General features: G+C 53.8%; 2 protein-coding genes across 3 annotated transcripts; both read right to left on the bottom strand.

Moving 5' to 3' along the window:
• Window positions 1–681: 681 nt before the first annotated feature.
• Window positions 682–7,497, bottom strand: KLK9 (kallikrein related peptidase 9). Its single transcript, XM_023182288.2, has 5 exons — window positions 7,416–7,497; window positions 7,095–7,251; window positions 4,387–4,652; window positions 1,870–2,006; window positions 682–1,430 (listed from the first exon to the last, which is right to left on the bottom strand). Exons 1-5 carry the CDS (start codon window positions 7,456–7,458, stop codon window positions 1,281–1,283), a joined length of 753 nt encoding a protein of 250 aa, XP_023038056.1. The 5' UTR covers window positions 7,459–7,497; the 3' UTR covers window positions 682–1,280.
• A 3,156-nt stretch (window positions 7,498–10,653) lies between these two features.
• KLK10 (kallikrein related peptidase 10) lies at window positions 10,654–17,128 on the bottom strand. 2 transcript variants are annotated; one of them, XM_023182562.1, is made up of 6 exons: window positions 16,989–17,128; window positions 16,401–16,497; window positions 14,830–15,010; window positions 13,629–13,903; window positions 13,164–13,297; window positions 10,654–12,779 (listed from the first exon to the last, which is right to left on the bottom strand). In XM_023182562.1, the coding sequence occupies exons 2-6, from the start codon at window positions 16,486–16,488 to the stop codon at window positions 12,627–12,629; spliced, it is 831 nt and encodes a 276-aa protein (XP_023038330.1). In that variant the 5' UTR covers window positions 16,489–16,497; window positions 16,989–17,128; the 3' UTR covers window positions 10,654–12,626. The 2 variants fall into 2 exon arrangements, with proteins under 2 accessions (XP_023038330.1, XP_023038331.1); XM_023182563.2 differs by having other exon boundaries at window positions 16,401–16,500; window positions 16,989–17,060.
• Window positions 17,129–18,269: the final 1,141 nt, after the last annotated feature.

The raw sequence follows: 18,269 nt of genomic DNA, 5'->3' as shown, positions 1-18,269 counted from the left end.
TAGTTCTGAGAGGGGAGGACGCTGGGGACCTGGATTCCTGGGTCTGAGGGAGGAGAGGCTGGGGACCTGGACTCCTAAATCTAAGGGAGGAGGGGCTGGGACCTGGGCTTTTAGGTCTGAGCGAGGAGGGGCTGGAGGCCCAGACTCCTGGGTCTGAGGGAGGAGGGGGCTGCTAGGGGCTGAGACCCCTGGGTCTGAGGGAGGAGGGGGCTGCTAGGGGCCAGGACTCCTGGATCTGAGGGAGGAGGGGCTGGGGGCCTGGATTCCTGGGTGTGAGGGAGGAGGAAGCTGGGCGCTAAATTCTAAGTACTTTTAAAAGGAGCAGCTTGGAGCCTGATCTTTTGTGGGAGGAGGGGCTGCTGCCAGTAACCCGGAACCGAAGGTCTTCCTGGGTCGGAAACCAGAGGGTGGATCAGGCCCCGCCCGCTGCCCCCTGAGAGGTCCGGGATCTGGGAGGGCAGGTTTGGGAGGCACTGTGACCTGGTTTCCCCTTCCCCTGGAGGCGGCAAGACCAACCCAAGCAGAACCCAGGAGTCTTGCTGCAATAGGGCTGATGGAGAGAGACTTTAGGCAGGACTTACTAGGGGTTTAAGGAGGAGTTGCAAGGCGCTACCGGTGCCCTCATCTGCCCTTCATCGCCCACCCATTTGCCCTCCACTCGTCTCACAGCTCAGGCAGAAAGAAGGTGCGGTTTCCCGCGTTTACTGTAAAATCATCCATTGGCTGTAAAGGTATCCAGACCCTTCCTCAATTTCCCCCCAAGTCCCCGCCAGGATTCAAACCCAGGACACGCCCAGGACGGGGCCACAAGGGGCTGAGCTCGACACTGCCCGAGCTCCACGTGGGCGGAGCTACTGCGCCCCTGACATCACGAAGGAGTGATCTCTGGTGAAGGAGGCGGGGCCACAAGGGGTGGAGTCCCGAGGGGAAGTCCCATTGGGCAAAGTTCCGAAGGGCGGAGCTATTCTGTGTAAGTGGTTCCTTGGGGCGGAGCCACAGGCTGCGCTGTTCCAAGAGGGAGGTGATGGCTGTCGGTGACGTCATAGAGACGGGCTCTGAAGGGCGTGTCCCTGCTCCGTTCCGAGGGGGCGCGACTGTGTCTTGCTTGACCTCGTGAGGGGGCGGAGCCTCAGGGGCAGGGTCTCAGTGTCCAGAGGGGAGTCTCAGGGCAGCTGGCGGTCAACGGCGGGAACCATTGAGGCTGGAACCCTGCGGGAACCCCCTACCCCGTGCCCTTCGGCCTCTCTTGGTTTTCCAAGGTGCCCCTGTGGCTCGCAGGCTCAGTTCTCCATGATTTCTTGGATCCAGTCAAGGTAGTGGCATACGCTGGTGTAGACTGCTGGGCGCCGGGGTCTGGAGCAGGGCTCAGCACCCCCAGACACCACACCTGCCAAGGTTCCATTGCAAACCAGGGGGCCCCCAGAGTCACCCTGTACGCGAGAGAAGGGCAGAGGAACTGTTAGGCCACTCTGCTCATGACAATTACACAGGCCACTTCCTCCTTCCCAGAAAGGCCCCAGCCCTTCTTCCTCCAACATCCGAGAGTCCCCCATCTCCAGCCTCTCCTCCCTCAGACCCGGGAGTAAAAGCTCAGAGCCCCCACCTGCCCGCAGGACCTAACCTCCTCCTGCCCCAGGACTCAGACTCTGGACGCCCAGCCCATTCCTGTAGATCCAGAAGTCTGGACCTCCAGACCTCTTCTCTTTTACACTAAGGAGTCCAGGCCCTGGTCCCGTCCTCTCCCAGGAACCAGGTGTCCCAGTCTCCTTCTCATTTTGGCCCAGGAAGGCTGGGGGCCAACCCCTCTGCTCCCCTAAATCCTAGAAAGCTTGGCAGGACAGCCTCATTTCCCCCAGAATAAGGTCTCACCTGGCAGGACCCTCGGCCCCCCTCCCACAGGCCGGCACAGAGCATGCTGTCCGAGATGTGGCCGGGGTATGCCCAGTGACAGAGTTTGTTCTCCAGGATGCTGATGTTGGCACACTGCAGTGTGACTGGAAACAGCGCTGTCAGGGAAGAGAACTGTCAAGGATCCGCAACTGTCTCCAACACACTGAGCACCCCACCACCCTGAGTCCTCCCTGCAGCTTTTCCAAAGGACCCATGGAGCCACATTGAGGACTCTCAAAGATAGAGACCAGAGACGGTGACAAAGAGACAGTCATAGCATGCAAGAGAAACAAATGGAGACAAGGAGGAAGAGGGCCAAGAAGAGAGAGAGGCTGGCCGGGCACAGTGGTTCACACCTGTAATCCCAACATTTTGGAGGCCAAGGCCAGCAGATTGCTTGAGGTCAGGAGTTTGGGACCAGCCCAGCCAACATAGTAAAACCCTGTCTCTACTAAATATACAAAAATTAGCCTGGCATGATGGCAGGCGCCTGTAATCCCAGCTACTCGGGAGGCTGAGGCATGAGAATCACTTGAACCTGGGAGGTGGAGGTTGCAGTGAGCCGAGACTGATCACCTGATCACTGCACTCCAGCCTGGGACACAGAGCGAGACTCCATCTCAAAAAAAAAAAAAAAAAAAAGAAAGAAAAAGAAGAAGAAAGGAAGAGAAACAGAAAGATGCATGCAGAGAGCCAAGATACAAGAGGAGATGCATATATAACTCCCCAGCACTTTGGGAGGCTGAGGTGGGCAGATCGCAAGGTCAAGAGATTGAGACCATCCTGGCCAACATGGTGAAACCCCATCTCTACTAAAAATACAAAAAATTAGCTGGGCATGCTATTGCGCACCTGTAGTCCCAGGATTGCTGAGGTAGGAGGATTGCCTAAAACCCAGGAGGTGGAGGTTGCAGTGAGCCGAGGTCACACCACTGCACTCCAGCCTGGGCAACAAGAGTGAGACTCCATCTCTTAAAAAAAAAAAAAAAGAGGAAGAAATAGAGAAAGACCCAGAGATCTCAAGGGGTGGAAGGAAGGCAGTGAGATAAAGGGAAAGAGATTCACAGGAAGATGGTCACTGATGGAGACAGAGACTTAGACAGAAATACCAGATACAGTGTAGTCAGTATAGATGTGGATATGGATATATAATACGTATGTGCATCTATATAAGACAGTGCAGTCTCAGATGCATCAAGGGACATGATAAACAGAATTGGTAAACAGAAGTTGGGGATGGGGGCTGTGCAGGGACACATTGGGGTCCATTGGGGTGGATCAGAGAAATTATCTTGACTGAAGGGGGCAGCCTCCATTGACTCAGCCCAGTGCTTGCTATTTTGGGAATGTGAGTTCTTCAAACTTTTTCAAGTGAATCCAGAAACCTGGCTTTTGTATAAAACCTTCCAAGTTTTAGATATTGGCAGCAACGAATTCAGACTGTTTTTGCAATCCACTGACCCAATTTGGCTAACGGGTCAGTGATCCGTGACTCTGAGAGACATGGCTTTATTCCCATTCTAAGATGAATGTATTTTCACATTTAAACATCTCTGGGACAGGCACAATGGCTCACACCTGTAATCCCAGCACTTTGGGAGGCCAGGAGTTTGAGACCAGCCTGGACAACACAGCAAGACCTCATCTTTGCTAAAAATAAAAAAATGACCCAGGTGTGGGATGTGGTGGCATATGTCTGTAATGCCAGCTACTTGGGAGGTTGAAGAGAGAGGATCGCTTGAGCCAAGGAGTTCAAAGCTGCAGTGAGCCGTGATCACACCACTGCATTCCAGCCTGAGCAACAAAGCGACACCCTGTCTCAAAAACAAACAAACAAGCGAACAAACAAAAAAAGCCTCTGAAATTAGAATGTGTCTTCCAGAAAATGATGTTATATAATCAATGGGATCTTTCCTCCTCCTCCTCCTCCTGTTTTTCTCCTCCTCCTCCTCCTCTTCTCCTCCTCCTCCTTCTCCCTTTTCTCCTTCTTTGCAGTTCATAAAATAATGGCACAACTTAAAAGTTCTAGCATCGGCGAGGCGCGGTGGCTCATGCCTGTAATCCCAGCACTTTGGGAGGCAGAGGCGGGTGGATCATGAGGTCAGGAGATCGAGACCATCCTGGCTAACACAGTGAAACCCTGTCTCTACTAAAGATACAAAAAATTAGCGGGCGTGGTGGTGGGCGCTTGTAATCCCAGCTACTCAGGAGGCTGAGGCAGGAGAATGGCGTAAACCCGGGAGGCGGAGCTTGCAGTGAGCTGAGATCGCACCACTGCACTCCAGCCTGGGCGACAGAGCGAGACTCCGTCTCAAAAAAAAAAAAATTATAGCATCTTAGATTTGATTAAATATATCGATTGGCAGATAGATAGACTGACAGAGAGAGAGAGGAGAGAGAAAGGAAGAAGATAGAGATGAAAAGGCAGAGACAGAGAGGTGAGGGAGCCAGATCCCGGGCAAGAGGTTTCAGAGAGAGGTCTGGGCCAGGTCATACCCTTGGGGCTGGACACGGCCCCCCAGCCTGATATGAGACATTGTGTGCCTGGGGAGACACAGGTCTGGCTGAGGTTGAGGGGCTGCACAGCAGGACTCAGACGTGCCTGCCTGGGCAGGCGGATCAGCATGATGTCATCATTGTGGTCATTGGCACTGAGGTCCTTGTTGAAGCCAGGATGGGGGAAGAAGTCTGTGACCCGGAACAGCTGCTCTGGACCCTCCCATTTCCAGAGGTGGTGCTCTCCAAGGCGGACCCACAGATACCTGCTGGGACAGGCCTCAGAGGTCAAGCCGGGTGAAGGTAAAGGTCCTTTCAGTCCCAGCCCTCTTTTCCTGTCCATCAGGGTGCTGTGTGACCCTCTGGAAGCCACGCACCCTCTCTGGGCCCTCATCATCTATGTCTAGCCCAGGGTACTGTTATTTTAAGCAAGGCACACACCTCCTCTTGTGTCCCTCGTCCTCACTCTGATGTTTTGTGTGCCCCCACCTTTGTAGCTGTCCCCACAAAGCACCCCCTCCTAGTCCCAGGCTGAGTGAGCCACCTTCCTCCCTACTCACCTGGAGCCTTGGTGGTGACTTGGGTCCCCAGGAACGGTGTGGGCACGGGGGGCCCCACCTACCACATAACAACAGCCCCACCCCTGCCCCCACAGGTCTGGTGGCTTCTGTGGGAGTGGCTCTGTATGTCTGAGTGGTGTGTGTGTATATGTGTGAAAGGGGATGGGATATGGAAAATCCCCAACTTGGGGGTCATCTCTGGCCTTAGCTTTTCCTGTCTATCATATCCTTCACCCTTCAATGCATGTCTTCCTGGTGTCTAACCTTAAGCCCTTACCACAGTTCCAGCCCACTTGTTCCCCTTCTGGCCCATGCCCTAGACAGCTGGGATCCTTTTGGGGTCGACAAGTCTATTCCCCAGTCTCTGACCTCTGACATTAGGCAGCAGGCTAATGACTGTAAATTCATGGTTGGGGAACCAGAGACATCTGTCTCTGTCTCTCTGTCATTCTTGCTGTCTTGGCTCTGGATCTGGGAAAATAGTCCTCAACCCTATATCCCCTCATCCCCCTACCCTTCCCCTGCCTCTGACTCTCTTCCACCTTCATATCTCTGCATTTCTCCTGTTTGGCTTTCGGCTGAAACCTGAACATTGTTGTCCCAGCCTGATGTACAGGACTAAGTTAAAAGAGGGACCATCATGGAGCAATGCATGATGGGAAATTCCCACACAGCATCTCTTACCAGCATCAGTGCTTTATTCCTGGAGGGAAGAAAATGGGAACAGTATGGATGGTCACTTTTCAGAGGCAATGGAGAGAGGATTCCTGCATCAGGTAGCTTCCAGGATTCTATTAGAATGCCCAGAATCTAAGATTCTCGAATTCTCAGATTCTGACACCCTATTATTCATGATTCTACAATCTTGAGGCTCAAGGTTTAGAGTTTTATGAATCTAAGATCCTAATATTCCAGATTCCCCTGGATCAAAAAACTCCAGGATTCTAACATTATCTGAATTAAATCTAAGACTTGAACCTAGAATTTTAATATTCTGGGACAAAAAGACTAGAATTTTGGCCGGGTGCAGTGGCTCATGCCTGTAATCCCAGCACTTTGGGAGGCCAAGTTGGGCAGATCACAAGGTGAGGAGTTCGAGACCAGCCTGGCCAATATGGTGAAACCCCCGTCTCTACTAAAAACACACACACACACACACAAAATTAGCCTGGCGTGGTGGCGCACGCCTGTAATCCCAGCTACTCAGGAGGCTGAGGCAGGAGAATTGCTTGAACCTAGGAGGCGGAGGTTGCGGTGAGCCAAGATCGTGCCACTGTACTGCAGCCTGGGCAACAGAGGAAGACTCCGGCTCAAAAAAAAAAAAAAGAAAAACAATGACTAGAATTTCATAATTCTGTAAATCTATAACCTTAGAAATTTAAGAGTCTGGGATTCAAATAGTTTAAGACTCCAGAATTCTCTGAAACTCAATATTCTAGGATACTGTGTATCAAAGATTCTAGTACTGTGAGTTTCAATATTCAGTGAATCTAGAAAGCTCTGAATTTAAGATTGTAGGATCACACTAGCCATTATGGCTATTGAACACTTGAAATGTGGCTAGTCCATTTTGTAACAGGCTATATGTGTAAAATACAGAACAGATTTCAAAGGCTTAGTACCACAACAAAAGTAAACTGTATCATTCATACTTATTTAAACATTGATTACATGTCAAAATAAGTTTTTGAGTGTGTCAATTTAAATCTGTTAGAATTAATTTTACTCATTCCTTATTTTTTAAATGTGTCCACCAGAAATTTAAACTTACGCACGTGACTGGCACCATAATTCCTCGGGGCAGTGCTGACCCAGACTGCTAAGATTCTAATAGTCTGCGAATCTATGATTCTAGAATTTGTGGAGGCTATTGCAGAATTTCATAAATTCAAGATTTTAGGATTCTATGATTCTGGATTTCTCTGGGTCAGTCTAGGATTCGAAAAGCCTAAATTTCGAATCTTACACTCCTCAAACGAGATATTGTCGGACTCTAGAATTTTAGGATTTGGGAGGCTACCCTTCCTAATTCTAAGAGTTGAACTCTTGGTATCAGAAGTGGAGGCTCTACACTTCCAGCCTATAGCACCCCACACTCTCTCCTGACCCCAAGCTCCCTCCCCAGCATGGCCAGCCCGGGTCACTCACGGCTTGCGGCAGTGGGCAGCTGTGAGCAGCCAGCGGTCACTGATGAGGGTCGCCCCACAGAAGAGCCGGGTGAGGTGGAAGAGGCCAGCCTGCCAAGGCTGGGAGTTGGGGCGACATTCCTCGGCCCCGATGGCGCGGGTGTCTGCCCAGCCATGCCCTGGGGTGGGGACGACGGACAAAGGGGTCAGCGAGGAGCAGGCTGGGAGGACAGGGAGAGGATGCTGAGAAGCCTAGGGGGCAGGAGGCAGAAGCCTGGGACGGGAGGGAAGAGCAAGTTGACCTTAGTACAGCCGTGAAGGGGCAGCCAGCCCGGAGCCTCACCTGCCAGCAGAGAGAGCAGAGCACAGAGGAGTCCCAGCTTCATGACCCCTGGGCACCTGGATCCTAGAACGTGCACCCGGCGCCCAGTGCTTCTTTATGGTAAGCCATGCCATCTCCTTCCTCCTTCATGGGGCCGCCCCTGTGATTAATCGGCATTGGGAAATGTCCTTGGGGGAGGGGGAAGCCCTGGGGCTGTGACAGGGGCCTTGGGAGAGGAGGTAAGTGCAGGGGGACCCCCTTTCGGGATGAACTGGCGGCTTGCTGGGCCAGAGCGTGACTGAATGGAGGAGGAGTGCTGGCGGTGTGGAGAGGTTGTGAGCACCTCCTCTGGGGTCTTCAGAGTGGGGACCCTCATTCCTCATCACCTTGGGCTACAAGATACAAAGTCTTTTGTGTGCTGGAAAAGTAGGAAGATCCTTGAGGCCTAAGGTCCTGGGGTGCAGCAGGTTCATTTTGGATAGGGCAGGCTGGAGGGATGTGCAGGAGGACCACCAGAAAGCAGGCTGGGGTGGGAGACAGAGTCAGGACTCAGACACAAGAGCAAAAGATACAAAGAGAGGGAGGTACAGGCACAGAAGGACGCCAGGTGAGAGGAGGAGCGGGAGGAGGAGAGAGAACATGAGAAAAATTGAGGGAAACCCAGGTGGAGAGAGGCAGAGACCACAGGCAGCTGCACAGGTTTACATACCTCGCAGAACCTTCCCTGCCCTGGGGATTTGGGCCTCTTCCCACAAGGACAAGGCCCTCTCCTAGAATGTTGAGAAATCTGGTTCCGTCTGGATTAACCCACTCTTGTCATAACCTGCCCCCTTCCCCACAGCTCCACCACCCAAGGACCCAGCTGCCCAACCCTCCAGGAAGCAAGTGCCTTGTGCTCTCTCTTAGTACATCCTGATCTTTGCCAAATTCTGAGAACATTTGCTATATAGTTTTTTCATCCATCTCCCTGCCTCCCACCCCATTGTCCTTTCCATCACCTCATCCTCCCTGCCTCTCTCCTCATCATTCCATCTCACCAGGTGGACAGCTTCTGGAGGGCTGGGCTCAGGTCTGAGTCATCTCTGTGTCCCAGCATCACCCAGTTCCAGGCGGAACAGGACTTGCAGAAGTCCTCAGGAGATGTTCATTGAATGAGTGAATGTCTTTCTCCATATCCTTCTTTTCCTAGTGAACTCCTACTCACCCTTCAATACCCAACCTCAATGCTCCCTCCTCCAGGAAATCTCTGGTTTCCTCAGGCAGAGTCCATCTTTGCCTCCCCTGGGCACTTACAATCCCTTCCACTTTCTCCTGCCCACAGGCCTGGTTATGAAGCTGAGTCTGGGCTCCCCTTGAATGTTCTCTCACTATGTTGTCATGGTGTGGAGCACGGACTCTGGAACTGAACCACGTGTGTCTATATCTCAATGATTAGGTGTGATTAGTGATGAGGTGTGTGACTTTGGGCAAGTCACCAGACCTCTCTCAGTTGCTCCATCTGTTTGTTTTGTTTTGCTTTTGTTTTTTTTGTTTTTTGTTTTCCAAAATGGGGTATTACTCTGTCACCCCGGCTGGAGTACAGTGGCACGATCTCGGCTCATTGCAACCTCCGCCTCCTGGGTTCAAGCAATTCTCCTGCCTCAACCTCCCAAGCAGCTGGGACTACAGGAGTGTGCCACGATGCCCAGCTAACTTCTGTATTTTTAGTAGAGATAGGGTGTCACCATGTTGGCCAGGCTGGTCTCGAACTCTTGACTTCGTGATCCGCCCGCCTCAGCCTCCCAAAGTGCTGGGATTACAGGAGTGAGCCACCGCGCCTGGCCTGCTCCATCTGTTAAGTAGCAGTAATAACGAGGGTTGTTGGGGGGATTAAGCAAATTTACACACATGGAGCACAACGGTGTCTGACACATGGTAAGACTTCAATGTCTGTCCATCCCCTGCAGAAATCTGCGGTGCCTTTATCATAGCGCATTTCACCCTTGCCTGCAGTTGTCCCACTCCCTTTACAGATGGGGAAGCCCTTGAGCTTGGGGACCAGGCATCCACTATGTGCTAAGTGCCACCTTAACTACTATTAAGAGCATTTTAGACCAGGTGCGGTGGCTCATGCGGGGCGCGGTGGCTCATGCCTGTAATCTCAGCACTTTGGGGGGGCCGAGGCGGGTGGATCACTTGAAGTCGGGAGTTCAAGATCAGCCTGGCCAGTATGGTGAAACCCTGTCTCCATTAAAAACACAAAAATTAACCAGGTATGGTGGCAGGTGCCTGTAATCCCAGCTACTCGGGAGACTGAGGCAGGAGAATTGCTTGAACTCGGGAGGCGGAGATTGTAGTGAGCCTAGATTGTGCCACTGCACTCCAGCCTGGGCAACAGAGCAAGACTCTCAAAAAAAAAAAAAAAAAAAAAAAAAAGAAAAGGAAAGAAAAAAACAAGGAACATTTTAATAGCTACCTTTATCAACCGTGTTATCAGTGTCTGGTGTTAGGTAAACTTTGCATGTATATTATCTCATTTAATTTTTATTATTATTATTTTTTTGACACAGGGTCTCTGTTGCCAAGGCTGGAGTGCAGCGGCATGATCATAGTTCACTGCAGCCTCAATCTCCTGGACTCAAGTAATCCTCCTGCCTCAGCCTCCTGAGTAGCTAGGACTACAAGGTGTGCACCACCATGCAGGGCTATTTTTCTTCCTTTTTTTGTTTTTTTAGTAGAGACGAGGTTTCACTATGTTGCTCAGGCTGATCTTAAACTCATGAGCTCAAGCATTCCACCTGCCTCAGCTTCCTAATGTTCTGGGATTACAGGTGTGAGCCACTGCGCCCAGCCTATCTCGTTTAACTCTCACGAGCGTCTAATTAAGCAGGTGTCTCCATTTCACAGAGTGAAAACTGAGGAAGACAGAGCAGTCAAGTAATTTGCTCAAAGTCATACAGCAAAGTGATTGAAATGCATTTCCTTCTCTACCTGGTGAACTCCTACTTATCCTTTAAATCCCTACACAAATGTCCCCTCATTGAGAAGCCTTTCCTGACTCCTTCAGGCACAGCCTGTGGACTTGATGTGGTGTACCCCATACCCCCTTCTGTTACAGCACTGATCTGTTTGTGCTGTGTTCACATAGCAACGGGGGTGACTTCTGTGTGCCGGGCACAACACAGGTGCTTAGAAAATCACAGTGAACAAATATCTGCATCACTGCCCTCACAGAATTTGTGGGGAAGGGTGACATAGACCATTATCAAGTAAACATAAATGAGATAATTTCAGGTATAATAGGTGCTATAAAAAAATAAACAGAGCATCAGGACTGGGTGACCAAAAGTGGACTCCTCTAGCTTGGGCAATTCAGGAAGGCCTCCTGGAGGAGGTGACTTTTGAGTGGACACCCGAATGACAGGAATGTAAGGCTGGCCTGTCTCCCCGACCTAACTAGCAACTCTTTGAGGGTAGTGCCTGGTCTGATTCATCTTTGAGGCCTGGCATAAGACGTGGCTCGATGAACATTGTGGAGTGACTAAAGGGACGGGTGAGTTGCCTTTAAAAATGAATCGAGTTTTCAGGTTTGCACTGACCTCGCTTCTGGTCCTTGGATGACAAACCCAGCTGATATGACTGACTGACATTTCCTGGGTGTGCTAATGGGGGCAGAATGGGAAAGAGGCCACGGAAGGGAGCTATGTACCAGACTCTGTGCTCAGACCTTGTACATCAGCCTCCTGTGGGCTTTGCGGCGGGAGGGACCTTGTGATCACCCCTATGTATGTCCACGGCATCCAGCACTGGGCCTGGCACATACTAGATGCTCCATAAATTGGTGACTGAAAGGACAAACCAGTGCTTAATGGGAAATTTCTATTGTGCCTATATTCAGCTAGCTTATGTTACTGCTTCAAAGTTCAGGATAAGCTGAGACACTCAAACTTCTTTTGTTGAGATGGAGTTTCGCTCTTTTGTCCAGGCTGGAGTGCAATGGCGCAATCTAGGCCCCCTGCAACCTCTGCCACCCGGGTTCAAGTGATTCTCCTGCCTCAGCCTCTCAAGTAGATGGGATTATATGCCCGGCTAATTTTTATATTTTCTGTACAGATGGGATTTCGCCATTTTGGCTAGGCTGGTCTTGAACTCCTGACCTCAGATGATCCACTTTCCTCGGCCTCCCAAAGTGCTAGAATTACAGGCATGAGCCACCGCACCCGGTAGACACTCCAACTTCTATTAGCTTTACCTGGACTCTGTGTATTAACTCCCCTCCCCTCCTCCAATTTCAGGGAGAGTCAAAAAATTCCTCCTCCCAAGTTTTCAGGACGAAAATCTCACAGCCAATTAATAACAGACAAACCAAAGATTTTTCCCCTAAATGTCAGAGGGAGGTTTCTTGGCACAAACTTGGCAGTTGAGGTGGCAAGAGTTCCCCAATCTTCACTATCCCCTCGGTCCTCTGGTCTTAGAGGCTAGGATGGAAGCAAGGTGAGGTCCCTTGAGTTCCAGCAGCCCCATGAAGGCAGAGAAGGTGCTATATGACTCACGGCCAGCCTAGTCCTACCAAGTCAGGAGGAACTGGTGTTGGGTGGAACCGGAAGTGGGAAACAGCGGGAGATGAGAAGGAAGTGGTTAAAAGGTGGTTCCTGGGACTCGGAACTAGGGTGGGGAAAATGATTCTTCCATCATCCCTAAGGGATGGCGATGCAGAGTTGGGACTGGGGGCCACCCCGTGCACTTCTTCCCTGGACATGCTGTCACTGGGATGTGGTCAGATCATTAACACAGGTAACCTTTAGTCAGAGCTCCCCATCCACTGTGTTAAGCCTTACATGACAATCACCATGAAGATTTACATACACATGTTATATCATAGTCTCCTCACAACATGGCTAAGAGGTAGGCACGTCATTGTTCCCATTTTGCAGACGAAATCGAGGTTCAGAAAGGGCACTTGGCTTGCCCAAGGTCACACAGCAGGGAGTGGCAGAGGAAGTCAGGTTGGGTGACCCCAATAACTGCTCTCAGAGACTGGACGATGACCGGCTTCCTTGCTTCTCTGGAATAATGCTTGTCTGCATTTCAGCTTCAGTGCAGTCAGGGAATGGGGATGGGTGGGGGAATGAGGCGAGAGGAGAGATGTTTAGAGGTGTGGAGGGTGGCAGAGGTTTGAGCAGCGCAGACGAGGGGAGAGTTCAGCCGACTGGGGAGGAAGAGGATGGACGATGGAGCCTCTGGGCGTCTGGATCAGTTGGAGCGTATGACTTTATTGATCCAGGACATATATTTGCAGATCTGGGTATAGACAGCTGGATGCTGGGCAGAGCCACACGGGTAAACACCCCATGACAGGATACCTTGGAGGGTCTCGTCACAGACCAGGGGGCCTCCTGAGTCACTCTGGGGGTGGCAGGAAGGAGAGATCAAATAAATGTGCCAACGTGAGAACTGTCACTTTGGGATCTGGGGCAGTGGTGGGGAAGGAAGGGGTTGGGTTGGGATAAAGACGAGGTTGGGATGGGGTTGGAATTAGGTATGAGGCTGGAGTTGTAGTTCATGGAAGGTGAGGGGATGGAGACGGGCTTGGAAATGGGGATGGGGTGGGGTTAGGATGGAAATAGGATTGAGGATAGGGATGAGGAGGGGGTTAGGACTGGGAAAGAGTTGGGGTCAAGGATGGGTTTGGGAATGGAGTTGGGGAGCGGGGACAGGATCTGCTCTTTTCCCATAACCTCCCTGTCCTCCCCTCCCAGGAGTCAGAGACGCTCCTTGTTCAGACCCTACCTGGCAAGGGTCCTGGCCCCGGTCCAGGCCGGCACATATCATATTGTTGGTGACCACGCCAGGGTAGAAGAACTCACACTCTTTAGGGCTCAGGATAGTGACGCTGGAGCAGGTCAGGCCTTTGTTGTACTTCACTAAAGGGAGAATATGCCAGTAATCCCTGGGTCCAGCCCCCGATCCTTGGGGAGCCAGGAATCCAGATACAAGACTGTGTCTATTCCAGGCCCCAGCTCCTCCTCCTTCAGACTCAAGAATCCTGGCCCCAGCCCCTCCCCACCTAGACCCAGGAGTCCAGGTCCCCAGCCCCTCCTTCCCTCAGACCCACAGACCCAGGCATCCAGGACCCCAGTCCCTCCTCCCTCAGACCCAGGAGTCTAGTCCCCAGCCCGTCCCTCCTCAGACCCAGGGGTTCAGGCCCCCAGCCCCCTCCTCCTGAGATTCCAGCCTCAGGGCTCCAGCTCTTGCCTCTCCGGGCGGCCGTGGTGCCCCAGCCAGCGACCTGGCACTGGTCTCCAGGCTGGGCACAGTGGTAGGGAAGCTGCAGGGCCCGGACGCGGGGCCCCAGCACTACGGGCCTGGCCAGCTTCAGCAACATGAGGTCGTGCTCATCCGTTCGCCTTGGCAGGATGGGGCCTGAGCCCTGGTGGTACTTGGGATGGACAACAGAGCGAGTGGTCCGGCGGAGCTGCTCGCCCTGAAGAAGCAGCAGGTGGTCATCCCCGACTCGAGCCCACAGTGGCCTGGAGGGGAGGAAGAGGCATGTGAAGGCAAACCTTTCATAGGGACTGGGAAAGCGGGCGCGGGCAGTGGGGTGAGGGCAGATACCAGGGCCCGGAGATAGGAGGGGTCTGAGGGAAGAGGGTCTTGGGGGAGAATCGGACCTCAGTGGACATGGGGAGGAGAAATCAGGTATTTGAGCTCCGAGGATCTGCAGGAATTGAGGAGGGCTGGGGGCCTGGACACCTAGGTAAGCCTTCCACATTTTCTTTTATTTGTTGAGACAGAGTTTTGCTCTTGTCACCCAGGCTAGAATGCAATGGCTTGATCTCAGCTCACTGCAACCTCCGCCTCTCAGGTTCAAGCGATTCTCCTGCCTCAGCCTCCTGAATATCTGGGATTACAGGCGCCCGCCACCACGCCCAGCTATTTTTTTGGTGGTGTTGTTTTCTGTATTTTTAGTTGAGACGGGGTTTCACCATGTTGGCCAGGCTGGTCTTGAACTCCTGACCTCAGGTGATCCACCCGCCTCGGCTTCCCAAAATGCTGGGATTACAGGCGTGAGCCACGGAGTTCGGACCTACTCCATATTTTCTCTGTGATAATACCCAACCCTTCCTCCTTCATCGGGGACTCACGAAGTGAACCTTTTCCTTTAGTTCTAAATACCTGACCACACCGGACCCTGGCTTCAATGTGTTGCAGGCAATCGCCTCCTCCTAAAGCTCAAGGAGAATCAGCGGGACAGGAGTGCCGGGCCCAGAAATGCGGAGGACCACAGCGCCTCCTGGCGGCCACAGCGCAAGCCCTGTCTCTCCTCCTGCTGGAAGGACACCAGGGACCGCACCTCCAGCTGTGGGAGTTCCAAGTGCCCCGGCCCTGCCCGCTCCTCCCTGGAGGCCGCCTCCACAGCCCCCCGTGGCGTCCTCGGGGATGGATCTCTTCCTACTTGTTCCCGCAGTGCGCGGCCGTCAGCACCCAACTCTGGTCCACCAGGACACCCGCGCAGTGGAAAGAGAGGCCGTTGAAGAGCGAGACCTGCCAGGGCTGCGAGCCTCGCGCGCACGGGGCGCCGTAGGCTGCGGGGTCCGAGCGCGTGTCGTTTTCGGGAAGCAGCACCGCCTCCGCGGCTGGAGAAAGAAAAGAGATGGGATCAGAGCACGGAGGGCAAGGGCTGGATTTGGGGTCGGAGCTGCGCTGTGGGACTGGACTGCATTCGGGGACGGGGGACGCAGCCAGAACGGGAGGGTGGTAGGGAAATACTGGGGATTTCGCGTGCACCGAAGGGAATGGGAGGAGAAGAAGTGCGTGAAAGCGGAAGGAAGCCGGGATGGGGTAGCGTGGAGTAATGAGACAGAATAGGGTGGGTCTGGAGGGCAGGGAATGAACGCAGCGTGCTAGAGAGCTGGCTAGAACGCCGCAGGTTCTAGATAGAGGGGCGGGGATTGAACGCGGCGGGGAGGTAAGGGAGAGGGGACAGAACTCGGGGAGCGGGGAGGAGAAGGGGTGGGAATAACAAAATGGGATTGAAAACCGGGAGAGGGGTGGGGCGCAGTGGTTTACACCTATAACACCAGCACTTTGGGAAATCGAGGCAGTTGGACCGCTTGAGCCCGGGAGTTCAAGACCAGCCTGGGCAACACAGTGAGACCCAGTCTCTACACACACACACACACACACACACACACACACACACAAGTCAGTCGCGGACGCATGCGCCTGTAGTCACAGCTACCTGGGAGGCTGAGGTGGGAGAATCGCTTGAGCCCAGGAGGTGGAGGTTGCAATGAGCCGAGATTGGGCCACTGCACTCCAATCTGGGCGACAGAGTGAGACCCCGTCTCAAAAAACAAAAACAAACAAAAACACCCCCAGGTGTGGTGGTGCATGCCTGTGGTACCATCTGCTTGGGAGGCTGAGTATGCTTGAGCCCAGGAGGTCGAGGCTGCAGTGAACTCTGGTTGGGCCACTGTACTGCAGCCGTGGAAACATAGCACGCCTGTCTCAAAAAAAAAAAAAAAAAAAAAAAAAGAGAGAGAAAGAAAGAAAGAGAAAGAAAGAAGAGAAAGTAAAACAAGAAAGAAGAAAGAAAAGGAAGGGAAGAACGAACGAACGGAAGAGAAAAAAGGAAGAAAGAAAAGAAAAAAGAAACAAGGAAAAAAGTGAGGAGAGAGGGCAAAAAAGCGGTAAGGCAAGACTCAGGATAAAACACAGTGGTGCAAAATGGGGCGGGGCCGGAATGGGGCGGTGTAAGAGGAGGAGAAAGAACTCGGCGAAGAGTCCACGGAAGAGCGAGGATCCGGGTGGCAGAAATCGGACGGGGCCTGAGTGGGGCGGGACAGCCAGTGGCCAAGCCAGAAGGGCCCAGCTGACTTGGGGGCGGGCCCTGTTCCGGAGCGCTGGGTGGGTGCTGCGGTCCCGGGGGAGGAGAGGTGCGCGGGGCTTGATGACAGGAGCACACTCTCCTCCCGCCCGCGCCTCCCACCCGCGCCTCTCGCGGCCCTCTGTCCCCCGCCTCACCCCAGAGTTGCGCCATCAGCAGCGGCAGCAGCTTCGCCAGAGCCCGGGCGCCAGAGGCGGCGGAGAGGTGGAGGTGCGGGGGTCTCATGGCCAGGATCTGCTAGGGTGTGTGTGGGGGGAGACGGGTTATAATAGATGCTCCGTTAGAGACCCCCACCTCGCCGTGCTCATTCGCCCAGCCTGGGCCACCCCAGCCCGCGAGCACCCTTTTGACCTGCAGCCGATAACCCCAGGGGCGGACAGATGGGAGATTCGGGCTGGAACAGCGGTAATGAGCGCAGTTACCCTAATGACGCCCCTCGCAGCATCTCCCCGTCCTCCCTGTGCCGGAGGGGAGCGCTCTCCGCGCCCGAGCTGCCCCAGCTGCAGCCACGCCGCGCCCGGGGTTTCCCCCTCCTGCACGCGAGGGGTGGGTATCCAAGGCTCGGAGCCAGTGGGAGCCTCTTTCTCAACCTTACAGCGGGGGGACTTCCGCGTCCCGCAGGTGGAGAAACCGAGGCTCCAAGCAGGCTGCTGCCTGTGGCCCGGGGGTCCCCACCCATCCTCTCGCAATCCACCCCAACCCGGGTGAGGTGCAACTAGCTTTACCTGGGAGTCGCCGATAGGAAGGAGGGAGGGGACCCAGACGTGCCTCTCTGCCCTGCCTGTGGTCCGCCGCTGGTATCCTCTGCCCGGGGACCCCTGGCCGGACCTTCCCTTTTAACCCTGGGGAGTCCGGAAGCTTCTCCGCCCTCCCCTACCCCCACCCCCGGGCTCCCTCCCTCCCTTTCCCTCTGTCTAATTATACCGTGGGTGAGGCTGGCACTCCTGGGTCCCAGATTCCTGCTCTGGGAGGGGCCCTGGAATACAGGCTTTTCCCAGTGCCCGAAACAGCCCCTTTTCATCCCTTTTGGAACTGGCTTCCGTGGGGATTCCCCGGATCCGCGTTCCAAGAAGGCTTCCCAGGTGCGGGGAGAGGGTTCATGTCCCCAGGAAGGCTGGGGGTGGCGGGATGAGAGGCCACTGAGAAAGAGGAAATCAACGGGAAGTGCATACCTAGAGTGACAATGTGAGAAGCCAGACTGTGGACGAGGAAGGAGGAAGGCCCAGAGATAAAGCAGGTTGAGTAGGAGGGACAGAGGTTGGCTTGGAAAGGGAGATTGTAACAAACCAAGGCTAAAGGAGCCAGAGAGAGAGAGAGAAGGAGGGAGGCGCCCAGGCTGAGAAAAACAGAAACAAGGAAAGAGGGAAACCCACGCCCGCCCTGTGGCCGTGAGCTCTGTGTGTGTCCCCGTGACTAGCCCGTGTGTGTGTGTTGGGGGGCTGTGGCTTTGCCTCATACCCGTGTGTGGCCATCTCACATCCTCCCTGCCATCTGTGTGCCACCAGGTGCCACATAGGCCCCTGAATCACAGGACGTCAAAGCTGCGAGGGGCATCAGGATCACCTCAGCCAACTCTCTCATCTCAGGTGAGGAGTGAGAGGCTCAGAGAGGGCAGAGACTCACACGAGGTCACACAGCAAATCCACTTAACAACCAGAAGGCCCTGGTTCCACTCTGGGCTCCTACTGCTCATGCCAGCCACCTCTCCTGCGAGGTGAGCCGACCGTCCCAAAAGATCCTGAGTTGGCCAGGCGCGGTGGCTCACGCCTATAATCCCAGTGCTTTGAGAGGCTGAGGCGGGCTCGAGCTGGGGATGTTGGCGCAGGCCTGCAGTCCCAGCTACTAGGGAGGCTGAGGCAGGAGAATCGCTTGAACCTGAAAGGCGAAGTTGTAGTGAGCCGAGATCGCGCCACTGCACTCCAGCCTGCATGACACAGCAAGACTCCGTCTCAAAGAAAAAGAAAAGATCGTGAGTTCTGGATTCTCTCTGTGGGACATCCTCTTCA

This window comes from Piliocolobus tephrosceles, chromosome 21 (assembly GCF_002776525.5).
Source record: "Piliocolobus tephrosceles isolate RC106 chromosome 21, ASM277652v3, whole genome shotgun sequence".
Classification (NCBI taxonomy): domain Eukaryota; kingdom Metazoa; phylum Chordata; class Mammalia; order Primates; family Cercopithecidae; genus Piliocolobus; species Piliocolobus tephrosceles.
This window is presented reverse-complemented; position numbering and strand designations above follow the sequence as displayed.

What these genes read in the sequence shown, in the direction of transcription:
- KLK9 (XM_023182288.2), bottom strand. Translation starts at nt 7,458, where the DNA reads ATGAAGCTGGGACTCCTCTGTGCTCTGCTCTCTCTGCTGGCAG. An exon ending in GGCCGTGTCCAGCCCCAAGG is followed by an intron (nt 2,007 to 4,386) that starts GTATGACCTGGC and finishes CTTCCCTGACAG; the next exon opens with CGCTGTTTCCAGTCACACTG. An exon ending in GGGGCCGAGGGTCCTGCCAG is followed by an intron (nt 1,431 to 1,869) that starts GTGAGACCTTAT and finishes TCTCGCGTACAG; the next exon opens with GGTGACTCTGGGGGCCCCCT.
- KLK10 (XM_023182562.1), bottom strand. Translation starts at nt 16,488, where the DNA reads ATGAGACCCCCGCACCTCCACCTCTCCGCCGCCTCTGGCGCCCGGGCT. An exon ending in CACCACGGCCGCCCGGAGAG is followed by an intron (nt 13,298 to 13,628) that starts GCAAGAGCTGGA and finishes TTCTCCCTTTAG; the next exon opens with TGAAGTACAACAAAGGCCTG. An exon ending in GGGGCCAGGACCCTTGCCAG is followed by an intron (nt 12,780 to 13,163) that starts GTAGGGTCTGAA and finishes TGCCACCCCCAG; the next exon opens with AGTGACTCAGGAGGCCCCCT.